At 41.4% G+C, this 19495-nt stretch overlaps 1 protein-coding gene across 2 annotated transcripts in view; it reads left to right on the top strand.

Moving 5' to 3' along the window:
- The first annotated feature begins 385 nt into the window (after nt 1-385).
- The window catches only part of ttc38 (tetratricopeptide repeat domain 38), a 30379-nt gene continuing 11269 nt past the window's right edge, over nt 386-19495 (top strand). Inside the window, exons 1-6 of one of the 2 annotated variants that reach the window (XM_079502068.1) lie at nt 386-457; nt 6660-6737; nt 8116-8197; nt 10332-10506; nt 13119-13292; nt 16859-16934. In XM_079502068.1, the coding sequence (XP_079358194.1) occupies nt 428-457; nt 6660-6737; nt 8116-8197; nt 10332-10506; nt 13119-13292; nt 16859-16934 (615 nt within the window). In that variant the 5' untranslated portion in view covers nt 386-427. Of the gene's footprint in view, nt 458-1373; nt 1562-6659; nt 6738-8115; nt 8198-10331; nt 10507-13118; nt 13293-16858; nt 16935-19495 lie in introns of those variants that run through there. The other variant, XM_079502067.1, reaches the window with a different exon arrangement.

The raw sequence follows: 19495 nt of genomic DNA on the forward strand, positions 1-19495 counted from the left end.
AGGAACCCCAGTTTTGATTGATTGAAGAATTTATTAACAGATTGGAGAATCACAGTACATTTCAAGCACAACTCGATACAAAACTGTTAACTGTGGACGACATCATAAAGCATTACACTTTAGGGTCCACCATGTTCAATTCATCATAACATTTAGAGACGTACAAATAAACACTTCTATAGCCATAAACAGGAAATCATCATAGAGGAGGTAAAAAGGGGAGAAAAAAAAAACATACAGTGAGGGGAAAAAGGGTGGGTGGGTGGGGATTCAGATTTCACGGGGGCCAGTTTCGAATTGCAGCCATCCATAGGTGCCCTTTGAGAGCGGTTTTGAAGTATATGGTATATGGGCTGGACTTTGGAAAGAACAGAAGCTCTCAGAACAGAAGCTCATAAAGTCTGCACACTGTCTGCAGCTCTTCAACATGATTGCCAACAGTTTTAGAGACTGCAAGGTAAGTGCATAATAGAGCATTTAAAATAGTTTGCAACTTTGTATTCAACTGAAGGCGGGCTACTGATGTTACAGTAACAACACTAGCAGTACAGTAGCATAATAGAAGCCTAGAAGGGAACAAGAACATGCAGGAGGATATCGTTAAATAACATGCTAGCCTACAGTATGATAGCCTTACTTAATAAAATGTGAGCTTGCTCATTCTAAAACAAATTGACTGCTTTTAGCTTGTTAACCAGTATGGATTGGTTCACGGTGTCAAAAGCCTTTTGGAGGTCCAGCATGACCATGCCGCAGTATTTGCCAGAAATTTGGAGGGAATATCGTCATGGCCAGTGGCCTTGTTGGGTTGAATGGCACTCAGTTTAAGTACCTCATCAGTTGTTACCATTACCAGTTTTAAATCGTCTTTACAAACACCTAGGTTTCTGTAGAAACCTAAGGTCCTTGAAGGGCCCCAGCAAAGTAATTGATAGTTGGAGTCCATGGAAACCAAATGGACCCATAAGGGTCCAGTACACCCTGTCAGAGTTTTGACTGTTGACTGGGAATGACACGCTCAGACCGAACCCTTCGTTCCTGCCTAAGACAAGAGGGCGCTGTTTTTCCTTTTTTTTGACGATGGGTTCTCAGATTAGTTATGGCGACCTATGCAGTCACTGTCAGTGGTTCTCATCTCAACCTGTGGTCGGCTGGACCCCAGGGGAGGTCGGGGGTCCCCAGGTGACAGTGTACTAGTGTAGTGACAATTTAAGGACTTTTTAGACGTTTAAAAACTGGTCAAACATTACTAGTTTAATAGGGTGGGGCTCCCAGTTCGAAAAAGTTTGAGAACCACTGAACTGATATAAGTTGAAGTTCATAACCTTATTTAATATACAATCCAGTTCCTATATATAAATGATCCCCTGTCCGGGTTTTCCCTAACCTGACTCCGCCAGATGGGGCAGCAGGTTTTCCCCACTCCACTTCACTCTTGAATCTGACAGTATATGGGTTGGACTTTGGAAAGTTAACAATCAGAACAGAAGCTCATAGTCATAAGTCTGCACACTGTCTGCAGCTCTTCAACATGATTGCCAACAGTTTTAGAGACTGCGAGGTAAGTGCATAATAGAGCATTTAAAATAGTTTGCAACTTTGTATTCAACTGAAGGCGGGCTACTGATGTTACAGTAACAAACACTATAGCAGCACAGTAGCATAATAGAAGCCTAGAAGGGAAGAACATGCAGGAGGATAATAATAACATGCTAGCCTACAGTATGATAGCCTTCTTACTTATTCAAATGTGAGCTCGTGCTCATTCTAAAACAAAGTTACCGCTCAAACACCACTTTAGATACTCCCTGTAAACAACAACACGAGAGTATACACGTGACGTGAATGCACGTGATTAAATAATAGTAGCCTACGACACACGGCTTCCTTGAAAGTACAACGACAAACTGCATAATATGTAGCCCCATATGTGCCCTCTCCCTACGCTCATTCTGCAGCTCGCTACAGAATGAGCGCTCATTCTGTATGAATGAACGCTCATTCTGTAGCTCGCTACATATGGTACTGGGAATATAAAATGAAGGCATACAGGAGTAATTATTCCAAAAATAGGTCATATTTGTATTTTCGTTTTTTTCTTTGGACACAAAATGGGCTATATTTTCCACAATATTACACTTGGAGACAATAAGACTCCCTGATGTTGAAATATAACAATTAATTCTTCCTCATCATCCTCGTCTTCGTCTGGGGAGTGGCCATGGTCCTCTTCTGCATTGACTCCATGAGATTCCTCTGGATGTCAGATGATGGGCCGGTGTACTGCAGGATAACACACTGGCATCGTCTTTAGCTCGATACTCCGTCTGATCTGGTTGAGGAGGGTCGCCATGGGTGGTCGAGATGTGGATGGAGTCCAGGACCAAAGGAGACCAGGTGTAGGTCCAGGAGACAAGAAACACCTTCTCATCCATCAGGAACTTAGGAGATCCTACTCTGTCCTTCAAGATCACCTGAATGTTTCTGATGAATGAAGGAGAAACTCCTCAAACTCCATGACTGGAGTGACATGTGCACGATCTGTGCAGTGGTGAGCACAAAGCACACACAGTTTGCTTGGCTCCGCAGTATGAAAGCTGCCTCTCTTCTAGCCACTTCTCCAACTGTCACAACTTGTACTTGATCTGCAAACCAGCGTTCCAGCAGCACATATCCTTCCTCAGCAGCAGGTGGTTGAGGCTGACGGACCGATGAGGTAGAAAATCTGTTGGGTGAGCTGTAGGCATGTAACGATATATCGATATTATATCCCGACGATATGTATTGATTTTTTTTTTTTAGGGGGGGCTAGTGTGTGATATGAAATGTGAGCTGTAATCATATTCCATCAAATTCACGTGCTTTTGGAGAGAAATGAGACAGACTCCATGCAGTCACTTTCAGTAGTAGAGGCCTGCAGAGGGGAGCTGTCTGTGACACAGGTGATGGTCGTTATTGATGCTCATTAATACATCAAGGAAGGCAATATGTTTCTGCACTGTCAAATAGGTCTACATCTATCCTAAGATGCCATCAAAGAAAAGAAGAAATGTTAACTCGAGCTAGGTTTAAACATGAAAGCATGTTTACAGTTGTTGCACAGAAATTAAGTAATTTTACATGAAAAGTAATGCTACTTTTGCAATGTAGTTAAATAAAAATTGTGAGAAAAGCTTGGGGGGAAGATAAATCATAAATAAAAAAAAATTGTGTTGAACATATCGTGAAAAATCGTATCGTGAACCTCATATCGTGATACGTATCGTATCGTGAGTTGAGTGTACCGTTACATGCCTAGTGAGCTGTTGGATCAGGTCGGCCTGGAGCCTGTCGTTCTGCAGGGTGTTGAGGAACACGTTGAGCTGACCCAGAAGGCTCTCCTGCTCTTCTCTGGGCAGCAGAGTGGAGGTGAAGCTTAAATCCCGTCAGGCCCTGGACTGCAGTGTGCTTCAACATGCCTGATATTCTGCTACAGTATGCTTATTCTACTGCGCCGTGTTCTCCCTGCTGAAGACCTCTTTTCCGCTGTGCTGTTGTATACACTGGAGGAACCTATGTGTTGGCCAGCCAGAACGACATGGTCTCAAAGTCTTTTTTTCTTCATGACTTGTTTGATTCTGCTGATGGTGGCGTTGAGCAGAGCGCTGACTCACCGTCGATCATCCGTGTGGTCCATGTAGCGAAGACGCATGTACAGAACGTACACCGGGAGGCCGGGGATCCCGTTGACCACCACGCCACGATGCCGCAGGTTATTGAAAAGATGTTTGACCAGGCGTTTCTCCTCTCCCACTTGGAACTCCAACATGGCTTTGAAGTCCTTCTCCTTCGGGGTGATGTTGACCAAACTGATGGCCGAGCTGGACGTCTGGGGACGAACTTCCAGCTCATCTATTTTCCTGTGATAAATATTCATTTGTTTGTAAAGCTTCTTGTCCTGCTTCTCTCACTGCTCCATGAGCACCTTGCTGAGGTTCATCTCCTCCTGCAGCTCCTGATGTTCTCTGAGCAGACTCGGGTAGCGGCTGTGAGTCTCTGCTAGATCCTTCTCTACATGTTTACTGTGATCCACACTGGCCTCCATGTCTGTGGTGTGTGTTTATCTGCGTCTGCAGGTCTGAAGCTGCTCTGAAGCCTGTAATCAGCCGGGCGAGGTGGAGCAGTGGCTCAAAATGTTTTTGCGTAACGAAGAATATCACTGAAAAGTACCAGAATTGGCATCGGATCATCGGTTCTGCTTCATTCCAAGCATGCAGCAGACAAATGCTATGAGGCAGTAATCATAGCTGCAGATATTCTTATCACGGCATTAAGTCTTGGTCACATATTACAGTGCCCCATTTTTCAACAAAGCGGTACAGGTATCAGCACGCTGTCAATATAGACATCAAGGCAGTTGAAAGTCAACATGAGATTGATTTATGCATTGGCATTCACAGGCTGTGACTCTGTTCCTTTGTTGGGAAAGGGAAAGTGAAACCCATGAACATCCTAAACAAGAAGATGCCAAATTTACAGCAGTGTTTGGGGAACTTTGATATGACTGAGCAACAGTTGGAGCAACACAAAGAGATGGAGGCATTCACATGTCACCTCTACCATTCAGAGAAGACAAATTGCACAGACATCACGTGAATGTCGATACCTAATATTCTGTGGGGGAAAAAAGGAGAAACAGATTCCTCACAGTTTCCACCATGCAGTAACAGCTTATGGAAGCACACACTTGGGGGCAACTACCAGGCAGCTATATGGCTTTCAAGCCCCCATATAGCTCTTATAGCTCACTCCTGAAGACCCATTTCTACAAAGCTGCTTTTAATCCTTTATCGTTGTGATTTCTTGTGATTTTCTGATGTATTTTTTCACCTTGTTTTTCACCGATGTGCCATTATTCTGTGTTTTTGTTGTTGCCTTTGGATGTAGGATATGTTCTAGGCTCTTGTTGTTCAGCACTTTGTGACCTTGTTCTTGAAAGGTGCTATATAAATAAAGCTTGCTTTATTATTATTATTATTATTATTATTATTATTATTATTATTAAAATGGAAGCCTCTGAACCAACTGGACATGGGTGGACTGTTGGCAATGACAGTAAGGAGGTCAGGATTACCTGCTCCAGAATCTGTGCTAAATCTGCTCAGTTGAGACTGCCGCAAGTCATGCAGTGCTCCAAACTGTGCTTGCATTGTGATTTGTGAATGGACTGAAGTGCACCCAAATGTGTCGATTGAAGGACTACCAGAATACCCCTGATGATCTAGGTCTAGGAGACCATGCAAGTGATGATTACTATATCTATGATTAATGATCTCTGAATATGACACCATCCACTAAATTGGTTTTCAGGAAGACATACCCTTGAAAGTGTGATTAGGCTTAGGGATCAGGTCGTTTGAACTAGATGGTGGCATTTGCCTCATTATGTGACTGGATGTGACTTTGTATTGAACTATGGATGATAAAGATAAAGAAAACTTTATTGTCCATTAAATTGACATAAAATGGAAATTCGTCTTTGGCACACCGGCAGTCAGTTACAACAATAAAACATTACAAAAAATACACAGGTGCATTAAAATACTATATAAAAATGCATTCACACACAACAACAGTGATCATGAGCAGTGGCGATTAGACTATTTCAACATTTTCTTATTTAAAATGTCCACAGCAGTAGGCACAAACAAAGTTTTGTAACCCTTCTTTTTAGCTAAGTTTGCCCTAAGCCTCCTGCCCGATGGCAACAAGTCAAATTCAGAGTGAAGAGGATGGGTAGAATCATTGTAAATCTGAATTGCTTTTTAGGTTATGGAGCGGTTGTACGTATATGTCCTGAAGTTGCAATTGTTTGTCTCCAATGATCTTACTTGCCTGGTTGACTATCTGGGTGAGCTTGTTTTTATCTCTAACTGAGAGATTCCCAAACCAGGACACGATGTTAAAAGTGAGAACACTCTCAGTGAGTGATCTATAGACCATGGTCAGGGTTTGTTTGCTGGCATTAAAACTTCTCAGTTTCCTGAGAAGATAAAGCCGCTGCCTTGCCTTTTTGTAGATGTTATCTGCATTGGTCTGAAAGGTGAGTTTATTGTCTATGGTGAAGATGAGCTCCTATTGTATTGTATTGTTTTGTTTTCCTGTTCTGATTGGTTATGTCAGGTTTTAAAAGTATGTCTTCGTCTCGTTTGTTTGATTAAAAAAAAACATCAATACGATATATTTAAAAAGGGAAGATAATAATGTAATGGGGATGTGGCATGGTCTTTCGATGATAATTACCTACGCTCAAACTCTTCTGTTTAATAGTGGTTATTCACAACATTGCTAATTGCAAGTCTCTATGTTTAATATTTTGGAAAATATAGCAAATTTTGTGACCTTCAAAAAAACGAAAATCAATACAATGTGGCCTATTTTTTATATATGCAACTTTTTGCATTTATGTGACATTCTTCTGCATTACAATGTTTTATAAGTCAGTTCCAATAAATTATATATATGATATGATCATGGCTACCTCTGCCCCGCCTCTTTGCACCAAATCTCTCAATTGCCTGACCTACAAACTCACATGTTGTGAGATTGTAGATAGGAAGTCAATGTGTTGTCTGCTGTTGGTGGGTGTACAGTGAAGTCAATGTGTTGTCTGCTAACAGGCTTGGAGGTCAGAAGGTCTTCCCTTGTCCACCAGCAGTAATGAGGCTTGCAAAATCTATGATGCCATTCTCACCCAGGTAGAGTACTAAAGGTCCTCCTCAAACACCTGCAGGCAGCCTGATGTACTGTGTGTTTAGGACCTTAAAGGGTAAGGGTAAGACCACTTTTGTAGAGGTTTGGGTTGTGTAGTTACCTTGCCATGATGTAACTCCAAATGTGGACAACAAATCAAAAATAATTGCTCCAGTGTTTAGAAATGTATAATTCAAAATATGCTACTCATTGACATTGTACGCTGAAACAGCTCTCAAAGTCACTCTTTTAGTATGTGAACAAACACAAACATTGTTCATTCAGACAATATAGAGCACCACCAAAACTCATGCTGTTTTATTTATTTTTTATAAAAATGTTAACTTCCTGTTTTTACTATTATTTAAAGATCCGGATCCAGTCCGGGGTTTCTTCCTAATAAAATGGTAAAATCAACAGGAAGTTGTTAACATTTTTATATAAATAAATAAATAAAACAGCATGAGTTTTGGTGATGCTCTATATTGTCTGAATCAACTTTGTTTTTTTACGCACTAAAAGAGTGACTTTGAGAGCTGTTTCAGTGTACAACGTAAGTCAATGAGGAGCATATTTTTAATTATCAATTTCTAATCACTGGAGTGTTTTTTCTTTATTATTTGTTGTCCACATTTGGAGTTACATCATGGCAAGGTAACTACACAACCCAAACCTCTACAAAAGTGGTCTTACCCTTTAACACGTCTGTCTGTCTCTGTCTCTGTCTCTCATTCTCCAATCTGAAAAAAAAAAAACCATAACAAAACAGGAACTCTGTTTCGTTCCTCCCCTTTCTTAGTCCACTTTCTACCGGGTACTTCTGTGTTTATTCCCCCTAACAACACTACTGTACACTGTACAACACTAGTGTTCTCTGACTCTCTCTCCCTCAACGTGGGGTCTGGGGCCCCCAGGGGTCCTCCTTGATTAGGTTCCTGGGGGTCCTCATCAGCTAAATTAATGTTGCTTGTTAGAAACCCCTACACAGTATGTGTCTGTAACTCCAAGAGTGTACAAACGGGTCCATATGGTTCCATTTGTACACGTATAGTTAAATAAACACTGATGATTGTTTGACAGTGTAGATTGGGGTCACAGAATACACTAATACGAGTATACAGGCTCTTTCTATCTCTCTCATACAAACAATACAATAGTCAATACAATAACAACCAAGTTGCAAGCTATACATTACTGTCTGCTTTTTGCTTTGAACTGTGTTTTATGTCAACTGTTTTTAACTTGTTGTACGGCGACCTTGAGTGCCCTGAAAGGTGCCTTATAAATAAAATGTATTATTATTATTATTATTAGTATTATAATAATACTATTACATAAAGGTGGCAATGAATAGGCTTTGATTGAGTTCTGTTCCACATGCAGTATGTGACCTGGCGTAATGACGAGACCATGGGAGGGGTTGAAGGATGCATGTCTGCAATCAAGGCAGCTGATCCACACTTTGGTAAGAGGGAATCCCATTAGACTCCTATCAAATCAAGTATATACTCTACAGTCAAGGCAGCTGATCCACACTTTGGTAAGAGCCTGAGGGAATGCAATTAGACTCCTATGAAATCATTATCAAGTATATACTCTACAAGTCAAGGCAGCTGATCCCCACTTTGGTAAGAGGGAGGTCATTATTAGACTAACCCTAACCTATCAAATCAAGTAGACTACAGTGTCTGTACCGAACTATAAATAGGTTCTCCTGACTGATGGGGACAACATATGTTTTTACCAAAAGATAGATATATTGTGATGATATATCAAGGTCTGACATTACCAATAAATTATACCCACGATGGGAGCAGCATTCTGCTCACTGGTGTGCAGATTTGGTTATTTCATGTTCAAATATATAATTCAAATTTAAGTGATTAAAACCAGGCAAAGACTAAACTTATGTCATCTTATCCCGATATTGTGAAAACCAAAGTACCAGGTGATATCTAGTCTCATGTCCTGATATGAATATAATATCTATATATTTCCCAGCACTATACTAACCACAAGTATAATGACAAACTGACGGGGTAATAAGCAGTGATAGACAGTGCATAAGACTGCTGGTTAAGTGCTTGTGCTAACAAAGACCATTCTTGTCAGCAGCAGTTATACTAGGACCAGAGAATGAATTCCCTTTTCATGCAGTGGGATCATTATGACTGCCGGTCTCCTCACCTTCACATTATTCATGATGACGGAGTCGACACGAGACAGAAATAATAAGGACTTCAGCTCAGACAGGAGTCTGAGCTGAAGTCCTTATTATTTCTGTCTCGTGTCGACTCCGTCCATGCCAATAAGACAGGAGAGAACACTATAGACTGCATGCGGTGGTGTCAAGTAACTAAGTATGTTCGCTCAAGTCTACTGTACTCAGGATGCAATTTCGTGGCACTTTCATTTGACTTCAGTATGTCTGTCTTCCAGTGCTTTATACATCTGCTCCACTACATCTCAGAGACAAATCTTGTACTTTTTACTCCCACTACAATTATTTGACAGCTCTATTTGTTAAGTTACTTATTTTATTGAAAATAGCAGAGCTTGTACATCGGCTATTTTAGAATAGCTTGGTTAATGATCAATAGTCCAATAACATGATGGCCTATATAATGTTTCTGAAATGGTAATTCACTTAAAGAAAAAAAAAAAATATATATATATATATATATATATATTCTTTTCTTTCTTTTTTTTTAAACTTTTGTTACATATGATGCAAATACTTTTGCACTTTGACTTCAGTACGATTTAGAATGCAGGACTGTTACTTGTAACAGGGTATCTAGACCAGACCTATTGCTAAAGGAGCCACCACTGACTGGATGTGAGTAAGCTGTACTGCTGTGCAGTGACATACATACCATAGGCGAGCATTCTCACCTCATGCTAATGGTGCCATCATTTAGCTAACATAACCTACTTTATGTGCTGTGGGGTGCAGCACTTGCACCTGCTGTTTCCTGTTATAGAATGTACACTTACCTGTCTTCCATCCACCTCCTAAATGCTAATAACTGATGCACTGTAAAAAGAAAGTTAGATAGATATGTTTTCCTATTGCCATGTATTAATCTTTTCTGATTAATTATTGTTGTGCACAATTGTTTCTCTTTATTATTTGTAAAATGAAGCCTAAGTATAATTTTATCATTATGGATAGAAAGGGACAGACAGATGAATTATCTTCGTCCCTCGCTTGCGAAGATGACCATGTGTCTTCAAAATGTCTTGTGGGTGTGAAGATGGCTGATGAGGCCGATCCTTGCACGGAATGACCGGTAGCTCTGGTGTTGCGGAGCTGTCGCTTCAGTTTGGCTTCATGGACTTGGGCACTTTTCAGACTCTGCTACACCCATACTTGACTGCAGAGCGATAGTTGGAGCGGTGTTGGGCGTCATCGGCCTCCCAAGTCACTGGACCTCGACCACAACTTTTGACACTGCAGGCCTTCAGGGTGTCCTTTATAACGTTTTCCGAATTTGAATTGGGTTATTTGTTTTGACTGAGGTTCTATTACAGTACCATAATGTTTACTGCAGTGTAAATGCAAGGCGTTGTGTTGTGTGTTCCTGTCCTGCCTGCAGTGATGGGACATGTGATCAGCACCGGACTGGAGCTTGTGGGGACAGGCAGCTCTGTGCGTCTCAACGAGCGTCTGGCCAGCGCTGTGAAGACTACAGTGGAGATGGCCTCTGCCCAGGACCACCTCACCCCCCGAGAGAGACTGCATGTTAGAGCCATGGAGCACTTCTCTAATGGGTATGACAATTTACAATTTAGGCATTTAGCAGACACTCTTAATCCAGAGCGATTTACATTAAGCAAGAACAAAAAGCATGTCAATACATCATATACATACCAAGTAGTTATCATGAATCATACGTAAGCTAAGAATGTAAGAGTGGAGTATCTATAAAATGAAATGCATATATATATATATATATTAGTGCTATGTTTACATAAAATATATATATATATATAAAATATATATATATATATATATATATATCAGTGCTATGTTTACATAAAATCTAGTCTACATAAACTGCCATCTAAGTCTACATAAAATGCTGTCTAAGACAAGTTAAAGGACACATAGAGACAGACTGCATGTTAGAGCCATGGAACACTTCTCTAAAGCACTGGTTCCCAAGCAATGGGTTGCATTGTGAGCTTGTAGATCTGCTATTTTCACTAGTTTGCGTCCCGGGCAAACATCTAATTTCCCGCTTGGGTCGTGGGCTTAAAGGTTTGGGAACCACTGCTCTAAAAGGTACGACACACAGAGAGAGACTGCATGTTAATTCTTTCTGTGCCGCTAGGTGCCAGGGGGTAGCATTAGTGTAGTTAAGCTGTGCCAGCGCCTGCGTTCACTTTAAGAGGATCATTTTCATCCCCACTGTATCCCCCTGCACACTCTCACTGTAACCATTGGCTATCATTAGCATTAGTGCACACTTTTAAATCTCGCCATAAACGTTTACATGTCGGGACTCGGGACTCGGGAGCGATGCAAGACAAAGTCACAAATGACATCCGAGCTTTGGATGGATGACGATCACCAAGGACAGCACTCGTAGTTTCCAAGTTATGGAGCTTTGAAAATCCTGCTTGTAACCGAGGTCAATGGAGAGGAGTTGTAAGGATCCCATAGCTGGTGGTGGCGGAGGCGTTGCACTTGTAAAAATGTTCAGAAAATAGGATGCTATATTATTAACTATATTATTAACCCGCGTTCCCCGCTATTTAATCAAATATTCTACGCTGCCTAGATTGTTTTATTACCTTTGCAGCATACGCCGAAGTATTTGCGCTTTTGATCGGTGAAAAATAGAGAGAGAGTCGGTGGCAGATATTACCTGCCACCGACTGGCAGGTAATATTAGCGTTTTACCTCCCCACATCTTTATTTCCCAGCAGTACTCTGATATTATATGGAGAAGACATTTGATTTCACAGTATTGTCCATGGGAAAAGAAAGGCAATATTTCAGCTCCCGCATCTCTCCATCTAGAGAGATCAACATTCTGATACGTTGGTGTTGGACGTTATTGCTCTGCAGTTAAGCACTTAAAGGTGCACTACGTGATATATGTTTTTTTCTGTTAAATAGCCATATATTCTGATATACAGTGTTTGTTCAGTAAAAGGGTCTCTGTGTCACTCCAGTTCATTCACACAGACAATGTATTTCCAGGTCGGGATACCGGTCGATATGCGTTGGTCAGAAATTCAGAATAAATCCTTAATTTATTTTGTCATCAAAGACTGGATTTATTTTCTTTACAGGTCTGCAGTCCACAACATTTGGGAGTTAACACTTTCCCTCCCATTAACGAGTTTCCCGAGTTATGTTTTCATTGTTTAATTCGCATTTTTAATATGTTTTAAGACTTACGGGGTTTCCATCGGACAGGGTGGGATAGGTGACGTCCGGAACATTTTCAGTCGCACTGGCTTGCTGAGGCTTCTGGGAAATTGAAGCCCAATGTATTCCAATGGCGGCGCGCTATGAGTGGCTCTGTCCTACGCTCTTTGTTATTGATCGGCAGTTTGGATTATTTTTCAACACGACGACAAAGGATCACACATGGGCGGATTTTCATGAAATGGAACGATGATGTCGGCGCGGTGGTTCTTCAAAGGTTAGTGAAAAACGAGGCAGTCAAATGGGGATTGCGATATTTTTATCCAGCAGTCAAACTATTAAGCAGTACTCTTCTTCTTTTTGGTTCACCAATTTCATCCAGTCAGGAGAGATAACTACTACAAATTGTAGGATAAACGAAGTTGGAAGTAATGATGAAGTGACCCGAGAAAAATGGAACTGAAACACATTTACACGTTTACTAAAGAGCTGGAGAGGGTGGGGAGACCCCTCTAACTGAACAAACACTCTGTTGCAATAATTACTATCAGAATTTAGAGCTTTAACTTTATAACAAAAAATGTAATTCATGTTTTAACCAAAGAAATATATATGTTATACTTTACTTTATTATACAAAGGCAAAAATAGCAGATCTACAAGATCACAATGCACTGCATTGTTGTGAGCTTGTAGATCTGCTGATGGGTATCTTGGGGAATATCCATGTGTCGGATAAATGCGGTGAATGGTCATTAGATGGTTTTGGTAGCAGTTAAAACTAACCAAGTTAAAAAACTTTACATTTCCTTAAACCTTGTAAAATATAATCGGATCTATGAAAAAGACTCGATGAAATGGTACAGAAGCATACATGGGCTTATGTAAATTGAATTTTATCGATCAAAATTAATTATTGATCGATTAAAGCAGATCAAAACGTATCCATCGTCTGCTATTTTCAACAAAAATAGTAACAGCTTTAACGGCGTTGTTTGTCGCAGGAGTTTCCCCAAAGCCTGTGACACATGGGAGGAGATACTGGTGGAGCACCCTACGGATCTGCTAGCGCTGAAGTTGGCTCACGACGGGTTCTTCTACATGGGAGCCCAGACTCAGATGAGGGACTCTGTGGCCCGGGTTCTGCCTCACTGGAAGCCCCACATGCCTCTGTTCAGGTACTGAATATCCTGACATGCACTGCTGTGTTTCAACTGTTGCCAGGAGGACACATGGCACTTCATTGAGGCTGGTTTCCAATCCACTTTATTTATATAGCACGTTTCAAAACTCAAGGTTTACAAAGTGCTGTACAGGAATTGGTGCAATTCCTATAGTTAGGTGAACACATAGGTGAACACGGAGTCACAGACATTGCTGTTCCTTGGAGTGATGGAGTGGTTGCACCACTCAAAAACCAAACTTCACTATTGAAACCAAATTTCACTATAGCTAAAATACAGAAAAAAACAACAGCAAGAACACAAAGTACAAAACAGTGAAACAACTGAGACGCATCAGTGAAAAGTACAAGACGCAGCATCATCAGACAGTGATCCAAAACACAACATGGACCAAAGGAACTCAAGTGGGGTTAAAAGCCAAGGTATAAAGGTGGGTCTTTAGGCGAGATTTAAAAGTCTCGCTAGAAGGGGCCAATTTGGGGGCACGGTGGCACAGTTGGTAGTGCTGTCGCCTCACAGCTAGAAGGTCCTGGGTTTGATTCCCGCTGGGGACGCTGTGGGTGCTGGCTGCGTGTTTCCTCCTCCGCGTCATCAGTGCCCATACCCGAGGTGGGGTTGGCGAAAGGGCCTCTCTGTGTGGAGTTTGCATGTTCTCCCCGTGTCCCCTAGGGTAGGTACCCTCACAAAAAACATGCAGTTCTGGTCTCTAAACTGCCTCCCCCTGGCCAGCCGGGGCGCCTGATGGAGTGGAAAGGAACTGGTTGGAATAACGTATTCCTTCCGCGCGCTATGTCCAACCAGGGAAACTCCTCCCTGTCAGGTGTAAAGGAGCAACTTGGACACTCAGGCATGAAGGAAGCATGAGTTCAAGTCCGTTGCTCTCCCCATGTCCCCCATATATGGGGACTAGGTTGGCGGAGGGTGTGTAGAGCCCAGGATCACATTAGATAATTGACACAGGGGTGAAAAATGGGTTACAAAATCGTGGGATAAAAATTATAAAAAAGGGAGCCAATTTGACGGCAGAGTTTTGGACTATCTCGAGTCGAGTAAGGGAGCTTTGGTTTAAACCAACAAAGTGCATTACAATAGTCCAACCACGTAAAAATAAAGGCATGGATGACCCGCTCAAAATCCCTAAAGGATAGCACAGACTTGATTTTTGCAAGCAGCCTCAGGTGATAAAAGCTTGAACTGACCGTAAGGATTCAGGGAACCTAGGTCAGTTGGGACGATACCAGGACCACTAGGCCCAAACACTATGACCTCTGTTTTGCTTTCATTGACACTTAGAAAGTTTAGGGCCATCCTCGCCTTGATGCCACTTAGACAGTCATGCAGAGGTGTCAGGGAGGGGCATATAGATTTGCAAATCGTCTGCATAAAGGTGATAAGAAATACCATGCTTCTCAAAAATTAGGCCAAGGGAAGGAGAAAAGTATTGGCCCAAGGATCGAGCCCTGGGGGACTCCAGAGGACAGGAGGGTGGAGGATGATACAAAGTCTCAGAATTTAACAGAGAAACATGATCTCTCCGATAAGTAGGACGAGAAGCAAGCTAAAGCGGTATCTCTGACACCAACACAACGCTCTAAACGGGAGATAAGAGTTTTGTGATCAAGAGCAATCCGTCTGGCCTTCCTTCCATCCATCCATCCATCCATCCATCCATCCATCCAAACATCCATCCATCCTCTACCGATTCTACTGAATTGGGTCGTGGAGGTTACAGTTTCAGCAGCGAATCCCAGACTTCTCTTTTCCGTGCCACATAATATAAGCTCTAATGTTGTTCTAACTGGGAGATCCTGAGGCGTTCCAAGGCAGGCGTGGATATATAACCCATGTCCAGGAAACATCCATACTAGATGCCTGAACCACCTTAACTGGCCCTGTCCAGGAAACATCCATACTAGATGCCTGAACCACCTTAACTGTCCAGGAAACATCCATACTAGATGCCTGAACCACCTTAACTGGCCCCATTCCACATAAAAGGAGGAACGAAGATCTTAATGATTAGAAAAGGGAGGTTATCGCTTCAACGGTGGGATTCTCAGTGGAGTGCAAAAAAAGAAATCAGTAAACATAATTCGGAAAACATCTGAAAAGGGTACATCAGGTAATTCCTCTCATCGTCTGGTTGATTATCGTCAACACTCTGAGAAAGGCTTTTTGCTGAAACATGTAAGCTAAGTTTGTTTTTGTGCGTGATGTGGGTATTTTGCCCCGTTATCCTTGGAGTTTGTGTGCTAGTCGTTTCATGTCTTTTGATGTTTTTAAAAGGTGTTATGAAATGGAATATATCATTGCTGTTAGGCAGGATTAAACCTCGTATATGTGTCAAAGAAGAAGTTGTGAAAATAGCAGTTCTACAAACTTGTATTTAAATTGAAATATAAAATAATAAAAAACCCACTCACCTACGGTATGAACTGTGAGGGACCTGCCTGTCAATCATGCCAGTGCTCACATGATTGACAGGCTTGTAGAGGTTCAGCTTGTGCACAGTTCCTTTGTTTACAATGGTGGAAACTAAAGCCAGTATCCTTATAAGTCTCACTGAGAATATTCTGATATTCTGAGAATAAATCAAGTGAGAAGAACAGAAGTAATCAAACAGGAATGTGGTGTGTGAACATACTGATGGTTCTCAATGGCACTACAAGTGGTTATTTGGCTCATATTAATCGTAGGGTCACCTTTTGTCATATCTCCACATGAAGTGTCAGGATCTCCCAGTCAGAGCTGGCTGATGTGCCCAGGAAAATGGAACTCGGGGGTCCCCTGCTGCCTCTCTGCAACCCGCCTATAAATGTCATGCCCAGAATGATAAATGACATGCCCAAAATGATAAATGACATGCCCAAAATTGAGGAGGTTGAACGTGGTGAATGGTTAAGAAGGACGGTGTTGAAGACGTTTTCAATGTTGTGTGAGGGTTGCTGGTGAAGTACAGGAATTGGTGCCATATACATTGAGTTGACTGATGAGTAGGGCTGCAACTACACTGAATTATTCTATCGATTTGTATTAATCAAATAATCAAGAAGCACATTTGTAAATGAAAATATTCAACTACATTTATTTTTTCTTCAACAGTGCCACCCAAAAATAGATTTAAAAAAAAATGTTATGCCCCTACGGATGATGTGGTCATACCGAATGGACATTAGGATTTTATGATCTTCCACTTCGATAACTTCAGCTGTCTGTGTCATCATCGTGACTTTATCCATTGCATAAACAAAGGCCCATGTTGTACAGTACATTGATTTTCCCTTGACAGTAATCACCTCTGGAGACTCATGATCAGTGTGATCAAAGGTCAGTGGTGTTGGCATTGAACATGAAGCATGATTTAGTGTAACGTTCGTATCGACTTTAGAAACAAAACACAATTGAAGTCTCTGTCTTTGTGATTGCTGGAAGAGTGTGCCTCCCCACAAAATCAATGCATGCTTGCTTATTGTCATTGTCAAGAGATCTCAAATGTTATCACGAATAACGAAATTACGGCCCCATATATCTTGACCAGATTTATTGTGTTTGCTTGTCAGCTACCTGAAAGGACTGTATTCCTTCGGGCTTATGGAGACTCACTTCTATGACCAGGCTGAAAAGATTGCCAAAGAGGTGAGCTTTTCTCTTTTCCATCACACTGTGTTGAACATTGTTTCTCATATTGGGACTAGATAGTGCAATTTGTCTCCGTCTGAATCGATGGCCAGAGCGCAATAAACAATTTGTGGTCAAAGTCCAACCATAAACCATTCACTCAGATCTCTGTGGTCTGACTGTTCCCTGCTAAATGTTTACTGTGCAAGAAGTAGTGACTAGAAAGTCAGGTAACACAGTGGCGTGTTACTGTAACTTTGTCTAGGGCAGCCATTCCAAGCAATTCCAAGACTTGATTCGGCTGCCATGAATAATTGAGAAGTGTGTTTTTGAATAATCAATGCTAAAAGATTTGGAGAAAAAAAACGTGTCCATGCATTTATCTTCAGTAGAGTAAGGGCTCCATTTTTGTCACCGCTAAACCCCTTATCCTTAAACCTCTTTGCCTTTTTTTACTATTTTGCAAAACATTTTTGAATAGTTAAAATGGCCAGTCTACAAGCTCACAATGTGTCAATGTAGATTGGCTAGTTGAACTATTCAAAAATGTTTTTCAAAATAGTAAAAAAAGGTAAAGTTTAGGGATAAAGGGTTTAGCGGTGACGAAAATGGAGCCCTAAGTGTCTTTACCGCTCTCCCTAAAATAATCCATCAGACGACTGCAGGTGGTTCAGAATTCAAGATTTCCAAGTAGGCCCTGATCCACAAAAGATTGGGAACCACGGCAGTCACGTGTTAAATACTGCAGCGTACTCCAACCCAACACAATAGTGTAGTGCGTCTACGGTAGGTCAAGGCTTCAGCGAGCTGCAGTGTTGCTACAGCAGTCGAGTTCTGAGGCGGTATAAAACCTTTTCACCCTCGCCAAACATTCTTTCATTCAGCAAATCTTTTCCCCTAAATCCCCCACAGAGTGAAAAGTGGCTTTAAAGTAATATTAAACTATACCTGTGAGTCCCCGGATGGATCCTATGCTTACTTACCTTTAACCCGATGCCCTGAAAAGGAAGAACATTTAAGTTAATTATTGTGAACATTTAAGTTTGACTGTTTAACCCTTGAAGAGTCCTCATTGCAAACCTAGAGAGAGGGATGCACACGCCGATTAGAAACACGCGGACATGCGGTCGAACATGTGCTGCTCCCGTGCTTGCGGTTTTAAGGACCCTACAACCCTACAATTGTATGTAGTACAGAACAAAGAATGTTTGCTATCGCCATCTTTGTTGAAGAAGAGTATGGACCAGTGCTGGTCCTGGACCTCATGATGAATTGCATTTAAATCTGGAAAAATAATTGTTAATAAACGGGCGCCATCTTCGGGCCCAACTATATTATACACTATACAAAAACACTATATTATATTGACGCAAAAGTTATTTGGAAAAACTTGTCCATGCATTCATTCCCTGGATCAACTGCAGTGAATCCGAACGCTGCTGCTCGATTCCTTACTAATGCCAAAAAAGTTGAACATATCACTCCAGTTCCAACATGTTTACACTAGCTCCCCGTCTGTCAAATAATTCATTTCAAAATACTGCTGTTGCTTGAATAGATTAGGGCCAAAAATACATGTCTGAACCTGTGCTCAGTGTTGCCAGTTTTCCGCCCAATTGGGATATTTTAAAGCTCATTGGGCTGGGAAAAATAGCATTGGGCGGGTTTGGGCCAAAATAGATTTCTGAAACTGTGCAGTACATTATCATGAACCATCCAGACCTGTCAGTTCATCTGGGACAGTCAGCCAGCCAGGCCTAGCCTGGCTAATAAGCCAGACCGAATCAGCCGTTGGCAAAAACAAAATTGCCTGCCGGCGGGCCAGGCGGCAGGCCTGCTTTCTGAACCCAGAGTCAGAAACTAAACATTTAGTTTTTATACCATAAAATACTCACAGAAAACTGCAAGTCTGCTACAACTCTTGGTACTTTTAAATCAATGATTTAAAATAACTTTGGTTTTAAAGACCTTTCAGTTTACGGCTGCCTTTTACTGAGGTTTTCTTAATTATTTCACCTGCACTATATCATTTGATTTGTCCTTTCATTATGTGTTTCTTTTACACTTTTTTAACGCTCTCTCTCTTGTTTACTCAATGCTTAATGTTTTATTTTAATTGCCTTGTTTAAATGTACTCTAGATGCATTTGCCTTGCCTTACAGTTCACCCCATGGAGACCTGAATTCATGGATTCTTTTGTTGTTGTTTGTCGCATTCCTAAGCGAATAATTTAATGACCGGCAGTGGTTCCCTATGGACATACAAAGAGCCTACTTTGTTCCCTATGGAGACACAAAGAGTCTCCTCAAATTATTGGCTTAGGAATGTGACCAAAAAACTCAGAATTCAAGTCTCCATGGGGTAATCGATAGAGAAAAAAGTAATTTTGGCGTGAACTATCTCTTTAACCCATTTTGGGCGGGAACCCCTTTTGGTGTATTAAAGCATTATGTTATACTTTAGCTGTTGAAAAATAGCAGATCTACAAGCTCATAGCGCGGCACCGAGTGCCGCGCTATGAACTTGTAGGTCTGCTATTTTTGAAAAATCGTGAAAATGTGCCTCAAATCGTTAAATAT

This window comes from Electrona antarctica (assembly GCF_951216825.1).
Source record: "Electrona antarctica genome assembly, chromosome: 5".
In the NCBI taxonomy this organism is placed as follows: Eukaryota; Metazoa; Chordata; class Actinopteri; order Myctophiformes; family Myctophidae; genus Electrona; species Electrona antarctica.